This window comes from Papio anubis, chromosome 20, assembly GCF_008728515.1.
Source record: "Papio anubis isolate 15944 chromosome 20, Panubis1.0, whole genome shotgun sequence".
NCBI classification, from domain to species: domain Eukaryota; kingdom Metazoa; phylum Chordata; class Mammalia; order Primates; family Cercopithecidae; genus Papio; species Papio anubis.
This window is the reverse complement of record NC_044995.1, coordinates 18463294-18487723: the sequence shown is the minus strand read 5'-3', so window position 1 is coordinate 18487723 and position 24430 is coordinate 18463294. Positions and strand designations below refer to the sequence as shown.

General features: G+C 50.3%; 1 protein-coding gene across 5 annotated transcripts in view; it reads left to right on the top strand.

Moving 5' to 3' along the window:
- Positions 1 to 24430, top strand: part of SIPA1L3 (signal induced proliferation associated 1 like 3) — a 308537-nt gene that overhangs the window by 214145 nt on the left and 69962 nt on the right. For all 5 annotated transcript variants that reach the window (XM_021931056.2, XM_017952902.3, XM_031659500.1 and 2 more), the window contains 3 exons: positions 1917 to 2493; positions 12491 to 12765; positions 24097 to 24348. In XM_021931056.2, the coding sequence (XP_021786748.2) occupies positions 1917 to 2493; positions 12491 to 12765; positions 24097 to 24348 (1104 nt within the window). The remainder of the gene's footprint in view (positions 1 to 1916; positions 2494 to 12490; positions 12766 to 24096; positions 24349 to 24430) is intronic.

Genomic DNA, 24430 nt, shown 5'->3' with positions numbered 1-24430 from the left:
AGGACTATAGGTGTGTGCCACCACACCAGGCCTTATTTTCTCTTTACGTTCTCCTGAGTTGCTATCCTATTTCTATCATCATAGTGCCTCCATCAAATCCGAAACAGGAAGAGTTCCATTCTAACTTCCTATTACAATGAACTTCCTTTATTTTTTTTTTTCTTCTTTAAACCTCAGCATCTACCAGAGGAATGCAATGAATTTTCAAAATAACCTTTGTTGAGAAGACTTACAAGGTATACTTGTGTCACACAAGTGTTCAAAAGAACTAAACCTCGTAAACATTCTACATCAGTCAGCTATTTGTGCGGTAAAGCTGTATAACAAACCACCCCAGAGCTCAGTGACAAACATTAATGTTTCTTTCTGGTTCACACATCTGCGTGTCTGCTGGAGTTTGGCTGGACTTGGTTCCAGGTCTGCTCCAGAGGTCCCTCATCTTCTGGGACCAGTAGACTACTTGGGGTCTGTTCACCCACAGTGATGGCAGGTGCTTAGGAGTCAGTCCCCCTACCCGAACACACACACACACATACACACACACACACACTCTTCAAGCCTTTAACTTGGAAGCCGTTGGCCAGATCAAGTCACATGACCAAGATCCATGGGGTGTGCCTGCCTCGGAAGGTGGAGAGGAGGGGGTGGATTTTTTTTTTTTTTAATATCTTCCCCAATTTAAATCTTTTTAAAACTTTTAATTTAAAAGTAAACTTTAGGCTGGGCGCGGTGGCTCACGCCTGTAATCCTAGCACTTTGGGAGGCCAAGGCAGGCAGATCACCTGAGGTCGGGAGTTCGAGACCAGCCTGACCGACATGGAGAAACCCCGTTTCTACTAAAAATACAAAATTAGCCGGGCGTGGTAGTGGGCACCTGTAGTCCCAGCTACTCGGGAGGCTGAGGCAGGAGAATCGCTTGAACCCAGGAGGCAGAGGTTGCCGTGAGCCGAGATCGCGCCACTACACTGAGAGAGTGGATTTTTGCCAAACTGTAATCTGATCTGCCACACAGTCTAAGTGTATTTAAAACAAGAATAACTGGACAGTCCTTGGGGAGTTACCTTTTGATGTCAGAGGATGTTCAGGCATCTGCTTTAGAGAAAATGTGTATGTGCCCTAACACTTTTTTGTTGGTTTTTTTTTTTTTTTTTTTGGAGACATAGTCTCGCTCTGTACCCCAGGCTGGAGTGCAGTGGTGCCATCTCGACTCACTGCAGCCTCCGTCTCCTGGGTTCACACTGTTGTCCTGTCTCAGCCTCCCGAGTAGCTAGGACTACAGGCGCCCACCACCACGTCCAGCCAGTTTTTTTGTATTTTTAGTAGAGACAGGGTTTCACCATATTGGTCAGGCTGGTCTCGAACTCCTGACCTCAGGTGATCTGCCCGCCTCAGCCTCACAAAGTGCTGGGATTACAGGTATGAGCCACTGCACCCAGCTGACTTTTTATTAGATTTCGAATCTGGTTAGCCAGCAACTTACTAATTAGACGTGGGCTTTCATTCTTCAGAAGAAAACCATTTGCCTGGGTGTGGTGGCTCACACCTGTAATCCCAACACTTTGGGAAGCCCAGGAGGTAGGATGACTTGAGCCCAGGAGTTTGAGACCAGCCTGGGCAACATAGTGATACCTCCTCTCTACAAAAAATAAACAAGATTGCCTGGGTATGGTGGTGTGAGCCTGTAGTCCCAGCTACTTGGGAGGCTGAGGCAGGAGGATTGCTTGCGGACAGGAGGTCAAAGCTGCAGTGCGCTATGATTGCACCATTGCACTCCAGCCTGGGTGACAGAGTGAGACCTGTCTCAATAAACCAAAACAAACAAAAAAACCCTATTCCTATTTTTTGATCGAATATTTTCTTTCTAAAGTGTCTTAGTGCCTTTCTTCCCACCATCTAAATAATCTCTCCCTCCACAGTATGGCTGTGACCCGATCCAAAGATGCTCCTCCTTTCGGCCCCCCCATCCCCAGTGGAACCACATTCCGCAAATCCGACGTCTTCAGAGACTTCTTGCTGGCCAAGGTGATTAACGCTGAGAATGCCGCGCACAAGTCCGACAAGTTCCACACCATGGCCACCAGGACCCGCCAGGAGTATCTCAAGGACCTGGCCGAAAACTGTGTCTCCAACACCCCCATCGACTCCACTGGCAAATTCAACCTCATCTCCCTGACCTCCAAGAAGAAGGAAAAGACAAAAGCACGGGCCGGCGCTGAGCAGCACAGCGCAGGGGCCATTGCCTGGAGGGTGGCAGCCCAGGACTACGCCCAGGGGGTGGAAATCGACTGCATTTTGGGAATTTCCAATGAGTTTGTGGTGCTCCTGGACCTACGCACCAAGGAGGTGGTGTTCAACTGCTACTGCGGGGATGTCATTGGCTGGACTCCAGACTCCTCCACACTCAAAATATTCTATGGACGAGGGGACCACATCTTCCTACAGGCAACAGAGGGCTCTGTGGAGGACATAAGGGAGATCGTGCAGAGACTGAAGGTAAGGGCAAGAGCCTGGCAACAGGGCGGCGGTTTGTATGGTTTCGGCCTCAGGAACCACTGAAATATCTCCCTAGCCCAGTCAGTTAGGCTAAGACATGCACTGGCCCCAAGAGAATCACAGTTGTCACTGACACACTAGACATCTTGTGGGTTCTGCAGCTAGGTTCTTCCTCTGGAAGATTTTGTGCCAGAGATCTAAGGATCTTCATGCTGTTACCTTGGAAAGACAAGAGATACTTATTAACCTTGGACATTGATAGAAAGTATAAGTTTAAGCTTAGGTTAAAAATGTAGGCCAGGCCAGGCACAGTGGCTCATGCCTGTAATCCCAGCACTTTGAGAGGCCGAGGTGGGCAGATCACGAGGTCAGGAGATCGAGACCATCCTGGCTAACACGGTGAAACCCCGTCTCTACTAAAAATACAAAAAAATTAGCCAGGTGTGGTGGCGGTCGCCTGTAGTCCCAGCTGCTTGGGAGGCTGAGGCAGGAGAATGGCGTGAACCTGGGAGGCGGAGCTTGCAGTGAGCAGAGATCGCGCCACTGCACTCTAGCCTGGGCGACTGAGCCAGACTCCATCTCAAAAAAAAAAAAAAAAAAAAAATGTAGACCAGGCGCCTTGGCTCATGCCTGTAATCCCAGCACTTTAGGAGGCTGAGGTGGTGGATCGCTTGAGCCCAGGAATTCCCAGACCAACCTGGGTAATCATAGTGAGACCCTGTCTACAAAAAAAAAAAAAAAAAAAACAAGAAAATTAGCGAAGCATGATGGTGGTGCATGCCTATGGTCCCAGCTACTCAAGAGGCTGAGGTGGGAGGATTGTTTGAGCCCAAGAGGTTGAGGCCACAGTGAGCTGAGATCACGCCACTGTACTTCAGCCTGGGCAACAGAATGAGACCATGTCTCAAAAGAAAAAAAAAAAAGTGTAAGAGTACTTTCTATAATAATTAAAATAAAATGAAAAATGTCCAAACCATTAAAGGATAGGGCAGAGGGGAGAGGAGGAAAAAATACAAGAAAGCACAAAGGAACATAAAATTATATGGCAGGAATGAGTTCCATGTTAGCAATCACAGTAAATGTGAATGGTTTAACTTGCCCTATTAAAAGACAAAGACTCACAGTCTAGGTAGAAATCTTCCCCTAAACCCCTCGTGGACAAACCAGACAAACCTAGAGTGGCAGATTGGTGACAGCTGAGTTGCTGTCTGCCTGAAGCATTGTGCTGAGAAGTACTCAGGCACCATCTAAGCTCCACGAGAAAGAAGACTGTGGTCAGTGATTGCCTCTGCAGTGGGTTTGGCAGAACGGTGTGGCATGCATGCTAAATAAAAATAGCATATAACACGGCAGTTGAGAGCACAAGATCTAGAGTCAGAAGGCCTATCTTCAAGTCCCAGCACTGCCACTTACCAGCTGCATGACCTTAAGCCAAGTTATTTAGCTTCTTTGTGATTCAGGTTCTTCAACTGAAAAGCAGGAACAAGAATCATTCTGCATTGCTGGGTGCAGTGGCTCATGCTTATAATCCCAACACTTTGGGAGGCCAAAGAGAAAGGATTGCTTGTGCCCAGGAGTTTGAAACCAGCCTGGGCAATATAGTGAGACCCTGTTTCTAAAAAAAAATTTTTAATAAATTAGCCAAGGCAGGCGGATCACAGGGTCAGGAGATCAAGACCATCCTGGCTAATAAGGTGAAACCCCATCTCTACTAAAAATACAAAAAATTAGCCATGCATGGTGGCGGGTACCTGTAGTCCCAGCTACTCGGGAGGCTGAGGCAGGAGAATGGCGTGAACCCAGAAGGCGGAGCTTGCAGTGAGCTGAGATTGTGCCACTGCACTCCAGCCTGGGTGACAGTGCGAGACTCTTTCTCAAAAAATAACACTAAAAAATAAATTAGCTGGGCATGGTGATGCACGCTTGTGGCCTCAACTATGGCTGAATGGGATGATCACTTGAGCCCAGGAGTTTGAGGCTGCAGCAAGCTATGATCACACCATTGCACTCCAACCTCGGCAACAGAGAAAGACCCCAGCTCAAAAAAAAAAAAAAAAATGAAAAAGTGACTAGGCGCGGTGGCTCACACCTGTAATCCCAGCACTTAGGGAGGCTGAGTTGGGCAGATCACTTGAGGTCAGGAGTTCGAGACCAGCCTGGCCAACATGGTAAAACCCCATCTCTACTAAAAATACAAAAATTAACCAGGCGTGGTGGCACACACCTGTAATCCCAGCTACTTGGGAGGCTAAGGGAGGAGAAATGCTTGAACCCAAGAGGCAGAGGTTGCAGTAAGCCGAGAGTAAGCCACTGTACTCCACCCTGCGTGACAGAGCAAGACTCTGTCTCAAAACAAACAAACAAAAGCAAACTCCAATGTTTCTCCCCACCCCTCTCAGAGGTTTCCTGACGTCGTAAAACAGGAAAGGTTTTGAGTAAAACCTCTACTCAAATAAGGTTTTAGGGAAAAAAAGGTCAAGTCCATCCCTCCATTTGCGGATGTCAGAGCCTTGGCATCAGCCTGGGCTCCACTCTCTCTCATGCCCACATTCGTCAGCTCCACTTCCGCAGGCAGACGCCAACCGCCTCTCCCACAGCCCCCACCCTGGCGCCAGCCAACCTGGTCTCTCCCGGACACTTTAGGTAGTGTCCTTTCTGGTCCTTCTTGCCCCTGCCTTTGCTTCTCTGTGGCCTGTTCTCGACATGGTAGTGAGAGCAATCTGATCACATCACCTCTCTGCTCTAAACCCTCAGGTCACTCTAAGTTAAAGCCTCAGTCCTTATCGAAGCCCATGAGGCTGGGTGTGACCTGACTGCCTGTCAACTTCTCTGACCTCACGTCCCTGTTGCTGTCTCTGCCCCAGCCATGCAGACCTCTGGGATTTCATGTGCATGCTAGGACGGTGTCCGGCCTCAGGGCCTTTGTACTGCCTGTGCCTCTCACTGGAACACTGCTCTGATCACCACATGGCTCGCTCCCTTTCCTCCTACAGGCCTTTGGTCACATGTTGCCTTGTCAGTGAGGCCTTGTTATCTAAGATTGCACACCCCCTCCCCTGGCTTGGAGCACATTCTCCCGCTTTGCCTGCTTAACCACTGTCTGCCATGCACTGTGCGTTACGTGTTCACTGCCATGTCCTCAGCACCTAGGCCAGCATCTGGTGCACAGTAGCCGCTGAGTGAGCAGGAACCGAGCGTAGGCACGAATGCATTGTACGCTGCAACAGCCATAATAGCGAGCTTCAAGTAGGCGCCAGCCGTGCGTCAGACCCTGCTCAGCACCTTGGGTGGTTTTGCGTATCTTGCTCGCAAAAGCCTGATGAGGTAGATACCATTCTCCTCCTCACTTTGCAGATGAGGAAACAGGCCCAGAGATACCTTGACTTGCCCAGAGCCCAAAGAGCCTGGGTTTTTGGATTTTTCATTTTGTTTTGTTTTTTGAGACGGAGTCTTGCTGTGTCCCCCAGGCTGGTCTGCAGCAGTGCGATCTCAGCTCACTGCAACGTCCACCTCCCGGGTTCAAGCAATTCTCCTGTCTCAGCCCCCCAAGTAGCTGGGACTATAGGCGCCCGCCACCACACCCAGCTAATTTTTGCATTTTTAATAGAGATGGGGTTTTGCCATGTTGGCCAGGCTGTTCTCGAACTCCTGGCCTCAAGTGATCCACCCGTCTTGGCCTCCCAAAGTGCTGCGATTACAGGCCTGAGCCACTGTGCCCGGCCAAGCCTGGGTTCTTAAACGCTAGGCTACTCCACCTCCCCTAATCCTTACAGCAGCTCGCGTTTTTTAAGCAGCGACCATGCCAGGCACTGTGCCAGGTGACATGTTTTACCCACATCCTCACTGCTACTCTGTCCCACGCCCACCCCCGTTCCTACTGTTGGCGGAGTCCTTTTAGAGCACATTTCCACAGCCATACCCCCACCCCCACCACCAGTCTCAACGCCCCAGAACCTGCTGGGGAACCAGTGGGCCAGGGAATGGTGACATAAGCCATCTCCCATGAAGGGGCAGGCCCACCTTGAATGACTCATGACAGCAAGTTTCTCTCTTTGTGAAGCACCCACAGGGTACAGATTCCACACTCTCCCCGGCAGGCTGACTTGACTGCCCCAGACATCCTGAACTAATGGTATTCCATCACTGGTTAATTGAGTGAGTGTTACTATGTGCCTGGCCTTGGCCTGGGCAGTACTGGGACATAGCAGTGACCATAACAGACCCAGGCCTACTTTCATGGGGCACCTCTCTGGGACAGATATTAAACACACAGTTACATGTGCCAAGAGCTTGAAAGGGGGGTGTGGAGGATGCCAGGAGAACCTATCAGATGGTGCTGAATCAGACAAGGAGAAAGTCTCAAATCCATGGGTTGGATACAATCCCAGACATATTAAGTTAGTTACCAGAGTTTAACATTTAGAGCAAGCTTGTCCAACCTGCAGCCCAAGACGGCTTTGAATGGCACCCAACACAAATTCATAAACTTTCTCTTTTTTTTTTTTTTTGAGACGGAGTCTCGCCCTGTCCCCCAGGCTGGAGTGCAGTGGCGTGATCTTGGGTCACTGCAAGCTCTGCCTTCCGGGTTCACGCCATTCTCCTGCCTCAGCCTCCCGAGTAGCTGGGACTACAGGCACCCACCACAGCGCCCGGCTAATTTTTTGTATTTTTAGTAGAGACGGGGTTTCACCATGGTCTCGATCTCCTGACCTTGTGATCCGCCCGCCTCAGCCTCCCTAAGTGCTAGGATTACAGGCGTGAGCCACCACGCCCGGCCTAACAAATTCATAAACTTTCTTAAAACATTATGACTTTAAGAATTTTTTTGTGATTTTTTTTTAAGCTTATCAGCTATCATTAGCATTAGTGTATTTCGTGTGAGGCCCAAGACGATTCTTTTTTTTTTTTCTTTGAGACAGAGCCTCGCTCTGGTCGCCCAGGCTGGAGTGCATTGGTGCAATCTTGGCTCACTGCAACCTCGACCTCCCAGGTTCAAGCGATTCTTGTGCCGCAACCTCCCAAGTAGCTGGAATTAACAGGCGTGAAACACCATGCCCAGCTAATTTTTGTATTTTTAGTAGAGACGGGGTTTTGTCGTGTTGACCAGGCTGGTCTCAAACTCCTGACCTCAAGCAATCCACCGGCCTAGTTTCCCAAAGTGCTGGGACTAGAGATGTGAGCCATTGCACCTGGCCCCAAGACAGTTCTTCTTCCAATGTGGCCCAGGGAAGCCGAAAGATTGGACATCCCTGATTTAGAGGATTTTGGCTGGATGCAGTACCTCACGCCTGTAATCCCAGAGCTTTGGGAGGCTGAGGTGAGAGGATTGCTTGAGGCCAGGAGTTCAAGACCAGCCTGGGCAACAGAGCGAGACCCCATCTCTACCAAAAAAAAAAAAAAAGCCGGGCGCGGTGGCTCTTGCCTATAATCCCAGCACTTTGGGAGGCCGAGGCAGGCGGATCACCTGAGGTCAGGAGTTCAAGACCAGCCTGGCCAACGTGGTAAAACCCAGTCTCTACTAAAAATACAAAAAGCTGGGCGTGGTGGGTGGCGCCTGTAATCCCAGCTACTGGGGAGAGGCTAAGGCAGGAGAATCACTTGATCCTGGGAGGCGGAGGTTGCAGTGCGCCGAGATCGCACCACTACACTCCAGCCTGGGTGACAAGAGCGAGACTCCGTCTCTAAAAATAAAAAGAAAAGAAAGAACACAACGTAGAAGTTTCATCACTTCATATCCTGTTGGTCAAAACTGAGTCATCTGTCCATACCCAGCTACAAAGGAAGCAGAGAAATGTGGTCCCCAACTTGGTGGCCACGTGCCCATCAAAACTCTTACAGAGGAGGCCTGGACCTAATTACCAAAAGGCAGAGGCAGGGGGAATGGAAAACAAACAGCATTGGCAGGCCTTGCCACAGCAGTGTTTGCTGAGCTGTTGCCTACTCTCTCTCTCTGGACTCTATGGAAGGTCGGGCCTTCCAAGGAACCACCCGCGACTCTGAGGGCTGGTGTGGCCTAATTGATTGTGGGCACAGACACACAGGACTTTGCTTAATAACCCACAGCCAAACTCCTTGGACATAAGAGTGACAGCTTCAAAGGGAAGAAGAATTTTGACTCCCAGAGCAGAAGGAATGGGCTAGGACGAATCCAGCCACAGCTTTCTCTTCTGAGGCACTAAGCTACACCTTTGCTTTCAAATGAATTTTACTTTTTTGTGGGTTTTTTTTTGAGATGGAGTCTCACCCTGTCTCAGACTGGAGTGCATTGGCGCGATCTCAGCTCACTTCAACCTCCGCCTCCCGGGTTCAAGTGATCTTCCTGCCTCAGCCCCCCAAGTAGCTGGGATTACAGGTGTGCACCACCACGCCCAGCTAATTTTGTATTTTTTTTTACTAGAGATAGGGTTTCACCATATTGCCCAGGCTGGTCTTGAACTCCTGACCTCAGGTGATCCTCCCACCTCAGCCTCCCAAAGTGCTGGAATTGCAGGCATGAGACATGGCACCCAGCCCAATTTTACTTTTTGTTTTTTCTGAGACAGAGTCTTGCTCTGTTGCCCAGGGTGGAGTGCAGTGGCAGGTGATCTCGGCTCACTGCAAGCTCCACCTCCTGGGTTCACGCCATTGTCCTGCCTCAGCCTCCCGAGTAGCTGGGACTACAGGCGCCCGCCACCACACCCAGCTAATTTTTTTTTTTTGTATTTTTAGTAGAGACGGGGTTTCACCAGATAGCCAGGATGGTCTCTATCTCCTGACCTCGTGATCTGCCCACCTCAGCCTCCCAAAGTGCTGGGATTACAGGCGTGAGCCACCGCGCCCGGCCAAATTTTACTTTTTAATTATAGAAAATTGCAGGCATACACTAAAGCAAAAGGAATCATATAAGAAGCCCAGTCTTGGCTGGGCACGGTGGCTCACACCTGTAATCCCAGCACTTTGGGAGGCCAAGGCAGGTGGATCACCAGAGGTCGGGAGTTTGAGACCAGCCTGACCAACATGGAGAAACCCCATCTATACTAAAAATACAAAATTAGCACGCCTATAATCCTAGCTACTCGGGAGGCTGAGGCAGGAGAATTGCTTGAACCCGGGAAGTGGAGGTTGCAGTGAGCCAAGATTGCGCCACTGCACTCCAGCCTGGGCAACAAGAGTGAAACTCTGTCTCAAAAAAAAAAAAAAGAAACCAAATCTTCATCACCAGCCCAGCCTCAGCAGTTACTGACCCATGGCTGATCTTGTTTCTTTCTTCCCTCCCTCTCTTTCCCAATTATTTTGAAGCAAATCCTAGACATCCTATCATTTCATCCGTAAACTCTTCAATATTTATTTCTAAAAGATACAAACTTTTTTTGAGATAGAGTCTCTCTGTCACTTCAGGCTGAGTGCAGTGGCTGTGGATCTCTAGCTCTCACTGCAAGCCCGCCTCCTGGTTCACGCATTCTCCTGTCTCTATCTCCCAAGCAGCTGGACTACAGGCATGCTCACACCTCAGCTCAAGAAGCTTGTATTTTAGGTAGAGGATTTGAGCCCACTGCGGTCGGCTTGGTGGATGGTCCCCTGATCTCCTGACTTGCGGATCCTAGCCTCTGCCTCGGGCCTCCTAAAAGTGCTGGGATTACAGGCTTGAGCTTACCATTGGCTCTAAACTCTTAAAATATAAGTATCTTGTCATCATAAGCATAAAATAAAATGATAATTCCCTATTGTCAAATAAATACATTGTCACTTATGAATGGGCTTGGTAAAACTTCAATCACAGATGATATAATTTTTTAATTTCTTTTGATTTTAATTTTATTTTATTTTTTATTTTTTTATTTTTTTTTTTGAGACGGAGTCTCTGGCCTGTCGCCTGTAATGGGAGTGCAGGGCTAGATCTCAGGCTCTACTTCATAGCTCATTTCCTGGTTCACGCCGCATTCTCCGCCTCAGCCCCTTTGGCAGCTGGGACTACAGGCCTACCACTCGGCCTCCCCGGGCTAGTTTCTGTATTTTTTAGTAGAGACGGGGTTTCACCGTGTCGGCCAGGATGGTCTCGATCTCCTGACCTCGTGATCCGCCCGTCTCGGCCTCCCAAAGTGCTGGGATTACAGGCTTGAGCCACCGCGCCTGGCCTAAACTCTTAAAACATAAGTATCTTGTCATCATACATAAAATAAAAAATGATAATTCCTTATTGTCAAATAAACACATTGTCACCCATGAATGGGCTATAAAATCAATCACAGAGACATAATTTTTTTTAATTTTTGATTTTAATTTTTATTTTTAAAGACAAGGTCTTGCTCTCACCCTGGCTGGAGTGCAGTGGCACAGTCATTGCTCACTACAGCGTCACTCTCCTGGGCTCAAGCCTGCTTTGCACCTTAGCCTCACAAGTAGCTGGGGCTGCAAGAGTATGCCACCATGTTCAACTAATTTTTTTTTTTTTTTTAGTGGAAAGGAGGTCTTGCTATGTTGCCCAGGCTCATCTTGAATTCCTGGGCTCAAGCAGTCCTCTTGCCTTGGCCTGGGAAAGTGCTGAGACTACAGGGGTGAGGCTCTGCACTCATCCTGAGTTGCAACAGTGTTAAAGGTTAGATGTCTTAGTCCATTTAGCCTGAATATAACAACATACCTTAGACTGGGTAGTTTATAAGCTAGAGAAATTTATTTCTTCGCAGTTCCAGAAGCCAGGAAGTCCAAGATAAAGGCACCTGCAGGTTCAATATCTGGTGAGGGCCCCTTTCAAATTCACAGATGGCACCTTCTTGCTGTCACGGTGGAAGAGGTGAACAAGTTCCTTGGGCCTCTTTTTTTTTTTTTTTTTGAGACAGTCTCACTCTGTCGCCCAGGCTGGAGTGCAATGGCGCGATCTTAGCTCACTGCAACCTCCACCTCCCAGATTCAAGCGATTATCCTGTGTCAGCCTTCCGAGTAGCTGGGATTACAGGCATGCACCACCGTGTCAGGCCTCTTTTATATGGGCACTGATCCCCTTTATAAGGGTTCTGCCATAGTAATAGTATGGGAAACCATGAAAAGTGTCACAGTGTGCCTCAGTGAGCAAAGATAAAAGACTATTTTATGAAGCATTGTTTTGGTCATACATGTTTCCCCCACTTTCCAAATTCTCGCCATCCAAATCAGGAACCAAACAGATTCAGTGACATTTTCAGGTAAGTCCTTTACCATCCAAACTCTTACTTCTTGCTATCCACACTCAAGAATGTGACAGATTCGAATTGCAAGGAATATTTGTGTCTGTGGGCCTGTGTGTAAAACGCGAATGTGTAGAGTAGTTTGTGACATAAAATTATTCCTTTTCTTGGCCAGGCGTGGTGGCTCACGCCTGTAATCCCAGCACTTTGGGAGGCCAAGACGGGTGGATCACTTGAGGTCAGGAGTTCGAGACCAGCCTGGCCAAAATGGTAAAACCCCGTCTCTACTAAAAATACCAAAATTAGCCAGGCGTGGTGGCACACACTTGTAATCCCAGCTACTCGGAAGGCTGAGGCAGGAGAATCGCTTGAACCCAGGAGGCAGACGTTGCAGTGAGCTGAGATCATGCCGCTGCACTCCAGCCTGGGTGACAGAGTGAGTCTTTGTCTCAAAAATAAATCAATAATGATAAAATAAACAAATACCGCAGCCCAGAGGACATGCCAGTGCCACTCGCAATTCATTGGCCAAAACAAGTCCCAGGGCCCCACCCAACCACCAAGGAGCCAGGAAGTGCAATCCCACTGACCCCAAGAAGGAGGGAGGTCGGGGCCTTTGGAGCCATAGCTCATGACTGCCATCGTCTCTGCAAGGTTAAAAGCCACTGGGTCGCATAGCCACATTTCCCCTCCAGAAATCAGGAAGCCGGGCTGGGACCGGGTGCGTGTTCCCCCTTCAGGTCTCCTGCCATCGCCCAGGAAGGTATTAATAGATGGGAGTCAGCAGATTTTTGACCTCAAAGCGGGGAAACTGACCCAGGCAGCTTCTGAGGCTCGATCCTGCCTGTGGCCTGCAGGTGATGACCAATGGCTGGGAGACGGTGGACATGACGCTGCGGCGGAACGGGCTCGGGCAGCTGGGCTTCCATGTGAAGTACGACGGCACGGTGGCCGAGGTCGAGGACTACGGGTTCGCCTGGCAGGCTGGCCTCCGGCAGGGCAGCCGACTGGTGGAGATCTGCAAGGTGGCCGTGGTCACATTGACCCACGACCAGATGATCGACCTGCTGCGCACCTCTGTCACCGTGAAGGTGGTCATCATCCCGCCTTTCGAGGACGGCACACCCCGGAGGTAAGTGCCTCCACCTTTCAGCCAGGTGGTGGGTGGCAGCTCCCAGATCGCTGGCATGAGACCTCCCTGGCACTGTCACTTGAGGTCCCAATAGAGGGGGCATAGGCAGGCCCTTCTAGGCAGGAATAATGGCAACGGTGACAGGATGGGGAGGGCGCATCTACAGAGTGCTTACTGTATGCCAGTTACTGGTTTAGCCCTTCACATATGCATGATCCCATTTAATCTCCACAGTTGCCCTGTGAAGGGAGAACCTCATTCTTCCTGTTTTCTGCATGAAGCACACGATGTTAATAGTCGCTTGCCTGTGGGCCCCCCACACTTCATTCATTTGTTCAAAATGTGTTTATTGAGCCCCTGCTATGTGCAAGCTCTGTTCAAAGTGACCACAACAAAGTGCCTGCTCCTTTGGGGTTTGTGTTCTACAGGGAAAGACAGGCCGTGAAGAAATAGGTGTGTCATACAGGATCAGGTAGTGCGAAGTCTCAGAAGGGAATTAAAGCCGGGTAACGAAGGGGCTGTAGCACAGTGGGAGAGCTGCTTACAAGACGGGCAGAGAAGGCTCCATGGGGAGGCAGCCATGTGGTTTTCTGGTCAGCGGGCTCCTGATGGGAGCTGGCCAGGGCACAGCCTCCCCAGTGTACATAGGTGGTGCGTTCTGGAGTGCAGGGAGGCCGGTGTGGCTGGAGCAGAGCAAGCAGGAGTGAGAGCTGGGAGCAAAGGACAGAGAGGTGACCAGGCAGATGGTGTGGGCTTCCTGAGCCATGGGAGAAGCTTAGGTTTTATTCCACGCACACTGGGAAGCTGGTAGGTGACTTATTTCTTTTGTTTTGTTTTTTTGTTTTGTTTTAAGATGGAGTCTCGATCTGTCACCCAGGCTGGAGTGCAGTGGCGTGATCTCAACTCACTGCAACCTTCACCTCCTGGGTTCAAGCGATTCTCCTACCTTAGCTTCCCAAGTAGCTGGAACTACAGGCGCGTGCCACCACACCCAGCTAATTTTTGTATTTTTAGGGGAGTCGGAATTTCACCATGTGGCCCAGACTGTCTTGAATTCCTGACCTCAGGTGATCTGCCTGCCTCAGCCTCCCAAAGTGCTGAGCCTCCCCAGGCTGTTTCATTTTTTAATGGAACATCTCAAACATAAAGTGTATTACAAGTATCAAAACATATCATGTACCCCATAAATATATACACCTACTATGTACCCACCAAAATTAAAAAGAAATAAGGCTGGGCGCAGTGGCTCACGCCTGTAATCTCAGCACTCTGGGAGGCCGAGACCGGCGGATCACGAGGTCGGGAGATGGAGACCATCCTGGCTAATACGGTGAAACCCCGTCTCTACTAAAAAATACAAAAAATTAGCCAGGCGTAGTGGCAGGCGCCTGTAGTCCCAGCTACTCAGGAGGTTGAGGCAGGAGAATGGCATGAACCTAGGAGGCAGAGGTTGCAGTGAGCCGAGATCACGCCACTGCACTCCAGTCTGGGGGAGAGAGCAAGACTCTGTCTCAAAAAAAAGAAATAAAATAAATAAAAGGAAATATCCTACTGGGGGGAACAAAGGTATACTGGGCCCTCTGAGCACTTACCAACATGCGGCCAGGTTTTCGTTTTTTTGTTGTATTATCTCCATATCCTCTTCCTGCCCCACCTGTCACCTTAGATTATCTAAAACAATTCCAGATCCTGGAATGTGCCTCTATACAATAAAGACCTTTTTTAAAAAATTACACCTAACAAATTTAGCAGTAATTTCATGTATTTCTTGTTTTTTGTTTGTGTTTTATTTATTTATTTTATTAATTTTTTTTTTTTTTTTTTTTGGAGATGGAGTCTCACTCTGTTGCCCAGGCTGGAGTGCAGTGGCACCATCTCGGCTCAGTGCAACCTCCACCTCCCGGTTCAAGCGATTCTCCTGCCTCAGCCTCAGCCTCCCGAGAGGCTGGAACTACAGACATGTGCCACCATGCCCAGCTAATGTTTGTATTTTTTGGTAGAGACAGGGCTTCCCCATGTTGGCCAGGCTGGTCTCAACTCCTGACCTCAAGTGATCTGCCTGCGTGGGCCTCCCAAAGTAAAGTACTGAGATTACAGGCTTGAGCCACCACACCTGGCCTTAACAGTATTTTCTTTTTCTTTCTTTCTTTTTTTTTTTTTTTTTTTTTTTGTGAGATGGAGTCTCGCTCTATTGCCAGGCTAGAGTGCATTGGCGCTATCTTGGCTCACTGTAACCTCTGCCTCCCGGGTTCAAGCGATTCTCCTGCCTCAGCCTCCCAAGTAGCTGGGACTACCAGCACGTGCCACCATGCTCAGCTAATTTTTGTATTTTTAGTAGACACGGGGTTTTGCCGTGTTGTCCAGGATGGTCTCAATCTCTTGACCTCGTGATCCGTCCGCCTCGGCCTCCCAAAGTGCTGGGGTTAACAGGCGTGAGCCACTGCGCCCAGCCAACAGTAATTTCTTAGTGTCAACTATCTAGGCTGGGTTCACACCTATAATCATAACACTTTGGGAGGCTGAGGTGGGAAGATCACTTGAGGCCAAGAGTTCAAGACCCAGCCTAGCCAACACAGTGAGACCCCCATGTCTGCATCTCTGCCCAAAGGAAAAAAAAAAAATAGTGCAGTTGTAACCCCAGCTATTTTTAGGCTGAGGTAGGAGGATCACTTGAGCTCAGGAAGCTGAAGCTACAGAAAGCCATGATTGTGCCAGTGCACTCCAGCCTGGGCAACAGAGGGAGACCTCATCTCTTTGTTTTTTTTAAACAGTTGTTCATCAGAATTCTCCTATTAGGCAGGGTACGGTGGCTCACGCCTGTAATCCCAGCACTTTGGGAGGCCAAGGCAGGCGGATCACCAGGTGGGAGTTCAAGACCAGCCTGAACCAAGCTGGAGTTCAAGACCAGCCTCACCAACAGGGAGAAACACTCTCTCTACTAAAAATACAAAATTAGCTGGGCGTGGTGGCACATGCCTGTAATCCCAGCTACTCGGGAGGCTGAGGCAGGAGAATTGCTTGAATCCGGGAGGCAGAGGTTGCGGTGAGCTAAGATTGCGCCATTGTACTCAGCCTGGGCAACAAGAATGAAGCTCCGTCTCAACAAAAAAAGAATTCTCCTATTGCATTTGATTGATCTCTCGAGGCTCTTTTTTTTTTCCTTTGAGACAGAGTCTCGCTCTGTTACCCAGGCTAGAGTGCAGTGGCACAATCTCGGCTCACTGCAACCTCCGCCTCCTAGGTTCAAGTGATTCTCCTGTGTCAGCCTCCTGATTAGCTGGGACTATAGGCATGCAGCACCATGCCTGGCTAAATTTCATGTTTTTCGTAGAGACGGGGTTTCACCATGCTTCCCAGGCTGGTCTTGAACTCCTGACCTCAGGTGATCTGCCCGCCACAGCCTCCCAAAGTGCTGGGATTACAGACATGAGCCACTGCCCCTCGCCTTTTCCTTGCAGTTTATTTTGGAAAGAAACCAGGTCACCTGTCCTTGGAATTTCCCACTTCCTGGCTTTAGCTGGCTGCCTCCCCATGGTGTTCTTTAGCCTGTTGCTCCACCACTGGTATTTTCTGTAAACTAGAGTCAAAGATGGAAGCTTGCTAAGGCCCCAGTGTGATGTCTTTCGGCCGCAGCACTCCTAGGTATGCATCTGCAAGAAGGCACTGCGTGCCTGGTGTCCCTCTGCAAGTGACACTAAAGGCGAGCATAGGCCTCAGACAGCAGCACCTAGCATCACCACATGTCCCCTTCAGCCCTGTTTCACAGCCAAGCAGCCACTGCTAGGCACTGCCTAGATCCATCATTTCATGACAGCTTGCAGACGAGTGCCATCTTCATTCTGTCGTTCCTTCTTCATGTATTGGTTGGAATGCTTCTAAAAAGAGCTTTCTTTCTGTAACCGTTCAGTTACCCTGAGGTATAATTTGTACAGAGAAGGCAAGATAAAAACAGTTTTCAGAATAATGAGTTGGTCCCTAGCAACCTCCAGAAGTGACCAATGAGAGAGATGCACCATGTTCCCAGCTCTGGAAGCAGTGCACAGAGGACAGCCGAGGCCTTGGCGTCATGGAGTGAGGCCCCAGTGGGTCAGGGGAGACAAAGAGTAAACAAGTAAATGAATGAGATGATTTCAGATCACAGAGTGGGAGGCAGGAGAGCATAGCGGGGGAGGCAGGCTCTGCAGTGAGGCAGGCTATCTAGGTTTGAATCCCAGCTCTTCCCCTTGTTACCTGCAACCCTAGGGAAGTGGCCTCACCACCCTGTGCCTGGTTTCCTCATTTGTAAAACAAGGACAAGAACGTCCTTTCCACAAGAGCGTTTGTGAAGTTGAAGAGATCCAACTTGTAAAGCACATAGGACAGGCCAGACCCAGTGAATGGCTTGTGACTGTGGAGTGCTGGTGGCTCTCAGCACTTTTGGAGGCCAAGGCCAGAGGATCACTTGAGCCCAGCAGTTTGAGACCAGCCTAGGCAACATAGCAAGACCTCGCCACTACAACAATTTTTTTTTTTTTTTGAGACAGAGTTTTACTCTTGTTGCCCAGACTGCAGTGCAGTGGCATGATCTTAGCCCACTGAAAGCTCCACCTCCTGGGTGCAAGCAATTCTTCTGCCTCATCCTCCTGAGTAGCTGAGACTACAGGCATGCACTACCACACCTGGCTAATTTTTGTATCTTTAGCAGAGACAGGGTTTCACCATGTTGGCCAGGCTGGTCTCAAACTCCTGACCTCATGTGATCCGCCCGTCTCAACTTCCCAAAGTGCTGGGATTACAGTGTGAGCTACCACACCCAGCCCAAATTTTTAAAAATTAGCTAGGTATGATGGCACATGCATGTAGTCTCAGCTACTCAGAATGAGGTAGGAGGCTGAGACTGCAGTAAGCCATGATCACACCGCTGCACTGAAGCTTTCTCAAAAAAAAAAAAAAAAAAAAAGCCACGCTCGGTGGCTCACGCCTGTAATCCCAGCACTTTGGAAGGCCAAGGCAGGCGGATCACAAAGTCAGGAGTTCAAGACCAGCCTGGCCAATATGGTGAAACCCTGTATCTACAAAAAATACAAAAATTAGCCGGGCATGGTGGCGCACGCCTGTAATCCCAGCTACTCAGGAGACTGAGGCAGGACAATCACTTGAACCCAGGAGGCAGAGGTTGCAGTGAGCTGATTGCACCACTACACTCCAGCCTGGGTGACAGAGCGAGCCTCCATTTCAGGAAAAAAAAAAAAAAAAAAAAATGGGACAGTACTTGGCCTATAGGAGGCGCTTGAGAGACACTGGTGCTGAGGTACTGGATGTGAGGACTGTAAAGGGCACATAACCACATTGGACAGGGTGGTCTGGGAAGGCCCGAAGGTGAGAGCAAAGGCCCTTGGCTCAGAGACAGACCAGAAAGAGGGCCTGAGTGGCTGCAGTAGATTGAGCCAAGGGGAGGACACAAGATGGGGTGACGATGAGTACCGTATTCACAGATGACCTTGCTGGGCTCACACCAGGGCTGGTGTGATCTCTGCTTTATAGATGAGAAAACCGAGGCCCAGGGCAAACAAATCATTTTGCCGTGTTGCACAGCTAGTAAGCAGCAAAGAAAATTCAAATCCAGGTTGGCCTGTCTCCATTATACTGTGCGGTCTCCGAAAGCCATCACAAGCTGTTAATACACGGGCATGCGAGTGATTTCCCCACCCTCACCTTCCTGAGTCGTGCTTGCTCTCTCTTCACTTGGTGGGGGACAGTTCTGAGCAGGCCTAAACCCTGAACCTGAGGGTGTGGCCACCCTTACCCACACCCCCGATGGCTCAGCCTCAGGACTCCAGTCACGCCCCAGGTATCTCCCGTTCCCAGCCCTCTTCCGCTGCCGCCTTTCTCCTCTGCCCGGAGCCAAAGCGCAGCCACACCTGCTCAGATCTCTGCAGGGGCAAGTCAAGGCCAGATAACCCCACAGGCGAATGCCCTGGTGACTACGCCTCTCGGGGAAGGACACGCATCCTTCTCCACACACTCCCATGGGTGCACACGATAAGCCAGCTCGCCCGTCGCATGACTGTCACCCCAAACATGCAGGTAGGGCCAAATGAAACGCAAAGAAAAGTGTGCGGTTCTCCAGCTTTGGGGAGACAGGGCCAGGGAGAGTACAACCAGACAGACGAGTTCTCCCTGCCCTGTTCGGGAGGAAGGCCTTCCCTCCTGCTTCCTTTGCAAGGCGGCTGCTGAAACAGGATCTCCCATTTGCAGGGGTGGGCGTGGGTCAGGACTTGGGTGGTTTTTGTTGTTTTTCAAATGCAGAGGTGTGTAGCTGGCCTCATTTGCAGGGCTGATAACCCTGGCTCTGGGCTCTCTCCAGCCTCTTGGCTCAAATGTCTGTTGCAGTGAACGCTGAGGGGAGCAGTGAGGACGGGACAGAAGTGCCATCACTGCCACCAGCCAGGCTGCATGGCTTGCACGCCAACCGCATGCTCTCCCTCTCAGACACCGAGGAGAATACACAGTGTCTTCCTCCTACCCCCGGGCCACAAGGCTGAAGTTTTGTTTGTTATGTTTTGTTTTGTTTTTCTTCTTTTTTTTTTTTTTGAGACAGAGTCTCGCTTTGTCACCCAGGCTGGAGTGCAGTGGCACAATCAATCTCGGCTCACTGCAAGCTCCGCCTCCTGGGTTTATGCCATTCTCCCGCCTCAGCCTCCCAAGTAGCTGGGACTACAGGCGCCCGCCACCTCGCCCGGCTAGTTTTTTGTATTTTTTAGTACAGACGGGTTTTCACCGTGTTAGCCAGGATGGTCTCGATCTCCTGACCTCGTGATCCGCCCATCTCGGCCTCCCAAAGTGCTGGGATTACAGGCTTGAGCCACCGCGCCCGGCCGTTTTTCTTCTTTTTTTACACGAAGTTTCACTCTCCTTGCCCAGGCTGGAGTGCAGTGGTGCGATTTCAGCTCACTGCAACCTCCACCTCCCAGGTTCAAGCAATTCTCCTGCCTCAACCTCCCAACTGGCTGGGATTACAAAAGCCCACCACCATACCCAACTAATTTTTGTATTTTAGTAGAGATGGTATTTCTCCATGTTGGCCAGGCTGGTCTCAAACTCTAGACCTCAAGCGATCCACCTGCCTCAGCCTCCCCAAGTGCTGGGATTACAGCCATCAGCCCCTGCACCCGGCCAATATATTGTTAATTGGGAATAGAAAAAAAAAAAGCAAGATACTATACAGAGGTATAATGTGCTAGTCTTTGTATTACTATTTTATTTTATTTATTTATTTTTTTTTTTTTTTTTTTTTGAGACGGAGTCTCGCTCTGTCACCCAGGCTGGAGTGCAGTGGCGCGATCTCGGCTCACTGCAAGCTCCGCCCCCTGGGTTCACGCCATTCTCCTGCCTCAGCCTCCCGTGTAGCTGGGATTACAGGTGCCTGCCACCATGGCCGGTTAATTTTTTTTTGTATTTTTGGTAGAGACGAGGTTTCATCATTTTAGCCAGGATGGGCTCGATCTCCTGACCTCGTGATCCGCCCATCTCGGCCTCCCAAAGTGCTGGAATTACAGGCGTGAGCCACTGCGCCTGGCCTATTTAATTTTTTTGAGATAGTCTCACTCTGTTGCCCAGGCTAGAATGCAGTGGTGTGATCATGGCTCACTGCATCCTTGACCTGCCAGGCTCAAGTGATCCTCCCTCCTCTGTCTCCCAAGCTGGGACCATAGGCATGTGCCACCATGCCCAGATAATTTTTTTAAATTTTTTTGTAGAGACAGGGCCTCCCTATGTTGCCTGGGCTGGTCTCGAACTCCTAGGCTCAAGTAATCCTTCCACCCTAGCCTCCCAAAGTACTAGGATTATAGGCATGAGCCACTGTTCCTGGACTTTGTTACTATTTTAAATAATATTTTGCTTTCCTGCATAAGGTATTTCTGAAAGAATGCGTAAGAAACTGGGAGCAGTGGTTGCTTCTGGTAGTTGAAACTGGAGGATGGGAGTGGGAAACAGGGATGCGTCTTATGTCATTTTAATCCTTAAAAACAATTCAAGGGTCCAACGCGGTGGCTCATGCCTGTAATCCCAACACTTTGGGAGGCCGAGGCAGGTGGATCACCTGAGATCAGGAGTTCGAGACCAGCCTAGACAACATGGTGAAACCCAGTGTCTACTAAAAATACAAAAATCAGCCAGGCGTGGTGGCGGGCCTATAATCCCAGCTACTCAGGAGGCTGAGGCAGGAGAATCACTTGAACCCGGGAGGTGGAGATTGCAGTGAGCCAAGACCGTGCCACTGCACACCAGCAAGGGTGACAGAGCAAGACTTCATCTCAAAAAAAAATCTTTTTTTAATCAATACATGAAGCAGGCCTTCTCAAATGTTACTGTGTATCAACATCATCACAGGCAGCTCAGTCAAATGCAGATCCTTGGGCCCTGCCTCAGTGGGGATTCTGTTACATGTAATCTGGGGTGAGGCCCAGGAAGCTCTATTATTTGCTGAGCTCTTGATGATTTAGATGATGGTCATTTTCAGGTCACTGGGGAGGGCGAGAGCCGGGAGGAGCTGGGGCAGAATCTTTTCCAGAGCCCCAAGGTGGTTTGGCTGGATTTCAGAAAGTGGAAGCGAGGCTTTTGCTTCTGTTTGTGGGAAAAGCAGGCAGACTGTCCTTAGAATCAGCCGGAGTAGGCAACCGCATCAGCTCTGATTTGTTAAGCACTTGGCATGTGCAGACTCTGCTAACGCTCAGAGAATGCTCACAGCCAGCCCCATCTTACAGATTAGGAAACTGGGGCTCTGAGAAGAGAATTCCTCACCCAAACCCATGTAGGTGATGACGGGACTAGAATCTGAACCAGCCATCTGGCCCCGCAGCCTGTACTGCTCCATGCTGCATGCTGCCTTCATTTTTTTTTTCTTTTTTTTTGAGATGGAGTCTTGCTCTGTTGTCCAGGCTGGAGTGCAGTGGCATGATCTTGGCTCACTGCAACCTCCGCCTCCCAGGTTCAAGCGATCCTCCTGCCTCAGCCTCCCTAGTAGCTGGGATTATAGGCACATGCCACCATGCCTGGCTAATTTTTGTCTTTTTAGTAGAGATGGGGTTTCACCATGTTGGCCAGGCTGGTCTTGAACTCCTGACCTCAGGTGATCCACCCACCTCTATCTCAAAAAAAAAAAAAAAAAAAAAAGGACTTAGTGTGGTGGCTCACGCCTGTAATCCCAGCACTTTGGGAGGCCAAGGAAGATGGATTACTTGAGGTCAGGCGTTCGACACCAGCCTAGGTGTCGAATGCCATTTCTACTAAAAATACAAAAATTAGCTGGGTGTGGTGGCACGTGCCTGTAGTCCTAGCTACTCAGGAGGCTAAGGCACAGGAATTGTTGCAGTGAGCTGAAATCTCACCATTGCACTCCAGCCTGGTGACAGAGCAAGACTCCATCTCAAAAAGAACAAACAACTGATGCTCGTTATCTCTCGTTGGCCCTGCCTAGAGCACAGGACAATTCTGTGCTAGTCATTGTGTTGGGGTAGGGGCTTGGAGAAAACTTCTGATTGGTCAGACCTGGGTCACATGCTCATACCTGGAGCCAAGAAGTGGGGTCAGCCCCACCCAGAGCCCATATTAACAAAGACCTGTTATCAGGAGAGGGGGTAAGGGGAGAGACACCAGGCAGGCAGGAATGGCAGGTGTGCACTGCCCAGAGACAGTGATGGTACCTGTCCCCACCTCTGCCCAGGCCTGGCGTGTCTACAGGCTCTGTTAGACATTCATATTGTTACTGTTCCTCACCTGGTGCCTGGTGAGACATTGGCAGCTGCCAGTCCAAAGAGACAGCCAGCAGACACTGCCGAGGGTCAGTTCCAGCCATGGTGCTACCGAGGGGTGCGGTGTGTCAGGCCCTGGGTGCCAGAGCACATCCACCTGTGTCTTAGTCTGTTTTGTGCATCTTTGACAGAGTACATGAGATCGGGTAACTGATAACAGAAATACATTTCTCACAGTTCTGGGGGCTTCAGGTTCAAGATCCAGGCACTGGCAGGATAGGGCCTGGTCTTTCTGCTTCCATGATGGTGCCTTGAACCCTGTGACCTCTGGAGGACAGGAACGCCATGTCCAAACACAGCAGAAGAGCGGAAGAGAGAGAGAGCCCACTCCCACAAGCCCTTTCTATAGCAGCATTCATCCATTCATGAGGGCTCTGCCCTAAGCTCCTCCCACCAGGCCCCACCTCCCAACAGTGGCATGGGGGGTTAAGTTTCCATCACATGACTTTTGGGGGAACCCACATCCAGACCATAGCAGCCTCCGAACCACCATATCCACCAGACGTTTTGCTGGATGGCCATGAACTGGGTGGCTCCAGGGAACTCGGGAGACCCTCAGAGGATCAGCTTGATGGGCGCATGGGAGCTTCCAGGCTGAAGGCTCCTCTGAGCTCAGCTCTCACAGCTGCCAGAAGGTGGATTTCATGAGCACAGCTCAGGGACCCCTCCCATGTGGCACTGCAGTGGCAGTGAAGAATGCCAGCCCAGCCGGTGGATCTCCCTACCTCAAGCCAGGAGCACCGCGGTGCATGTGCCAGCCTGGTCTAGCGGGAGTCATAGGCCTCTCTGCATCTATTTCAAGGTTGTGGATTTCAGGGCTTTTTTTTTTTTTTTTAAACCACCCTGCAAAGTAGGTCACCTGCTCCTCTTCCAGCTGCCTTTAAGATTCTTTGGAACAAGGCAGTTACTGTCCTTTGATTCTGAGGACATCTGCCTTTCTGGCCCTGAGGACCGCTAAGGGGGGCCAGGCAGGTCCATGGAGGACACTGGCAGCCGTGTGGTCTGGATCAGGTAGAAGCGAGGGGAGGGAACAGAGAGAGTGGGAGGAGGGGAGAGGAGATGAGGTGGAAAGGGCCAAGCAGTCGGAACCCCTGTGTTGGGTCCCATCCTGGTTGAAGACTCTGAGCTGGTAAGTTTCAGACCATTTTAAGGGGTATTCACTCGACTTTTAAAATAGACCATCCCCAGCCAGGCGGAGTGGCTCACTCCTGTAATCCCAGCACTTTGGGAGGCCGAGGCAGGTGGATCACCTGAGGTCAGGAATTCAAGACCAGCCTGGCCAACATGGTGAAACTCTTTCTCTACTAAAAATACAAAAATTAGCCGGAACCCGCTTGAACCCAGGAGGCAGAGGTTGCAGTGAGCCAAGATCATGCCACTGTACTCCAGCCTGGGTGACAGAGCAAGATTCTGTCTCAAAAAAAAAAAAAAAATAGGGCATCCCGGTTTGCATGGGGCCAGGAGAACCCAGCCTAGACAGCAGGCCCACATGTTGGTGGGCTGGGGTCTTTCTGAATAACGCAGTTTTTCTCCCCAGGGGTTGGCCGGAGACCTATGACATGAATACCTCGGAGCCCAAGACGGAGCAGGAAAGCATCACTCCTGGGGGCCGGCCCCCATACCGCAGCAATGCTCCCTGGCAGTGGAGCGGGCCCGCATCCCATAACTCTCTACCAGCCTCCAAGTGGGCCACTCCAACCACCCCTGGCCACGCCCAGTCCCTGAGCCGGCCCCCGAAGCAGACCCCCATAGTCCCCTTCCGGGAGTCCCAGCCACTGCACAGCAAGAGGTAAGCACCGGGGGGGGGGGGGGGGGGCAAACACTTCCCAATCCCCACCGGCCCACACCTGTCCTCCGCCCCTCCCTCTCTG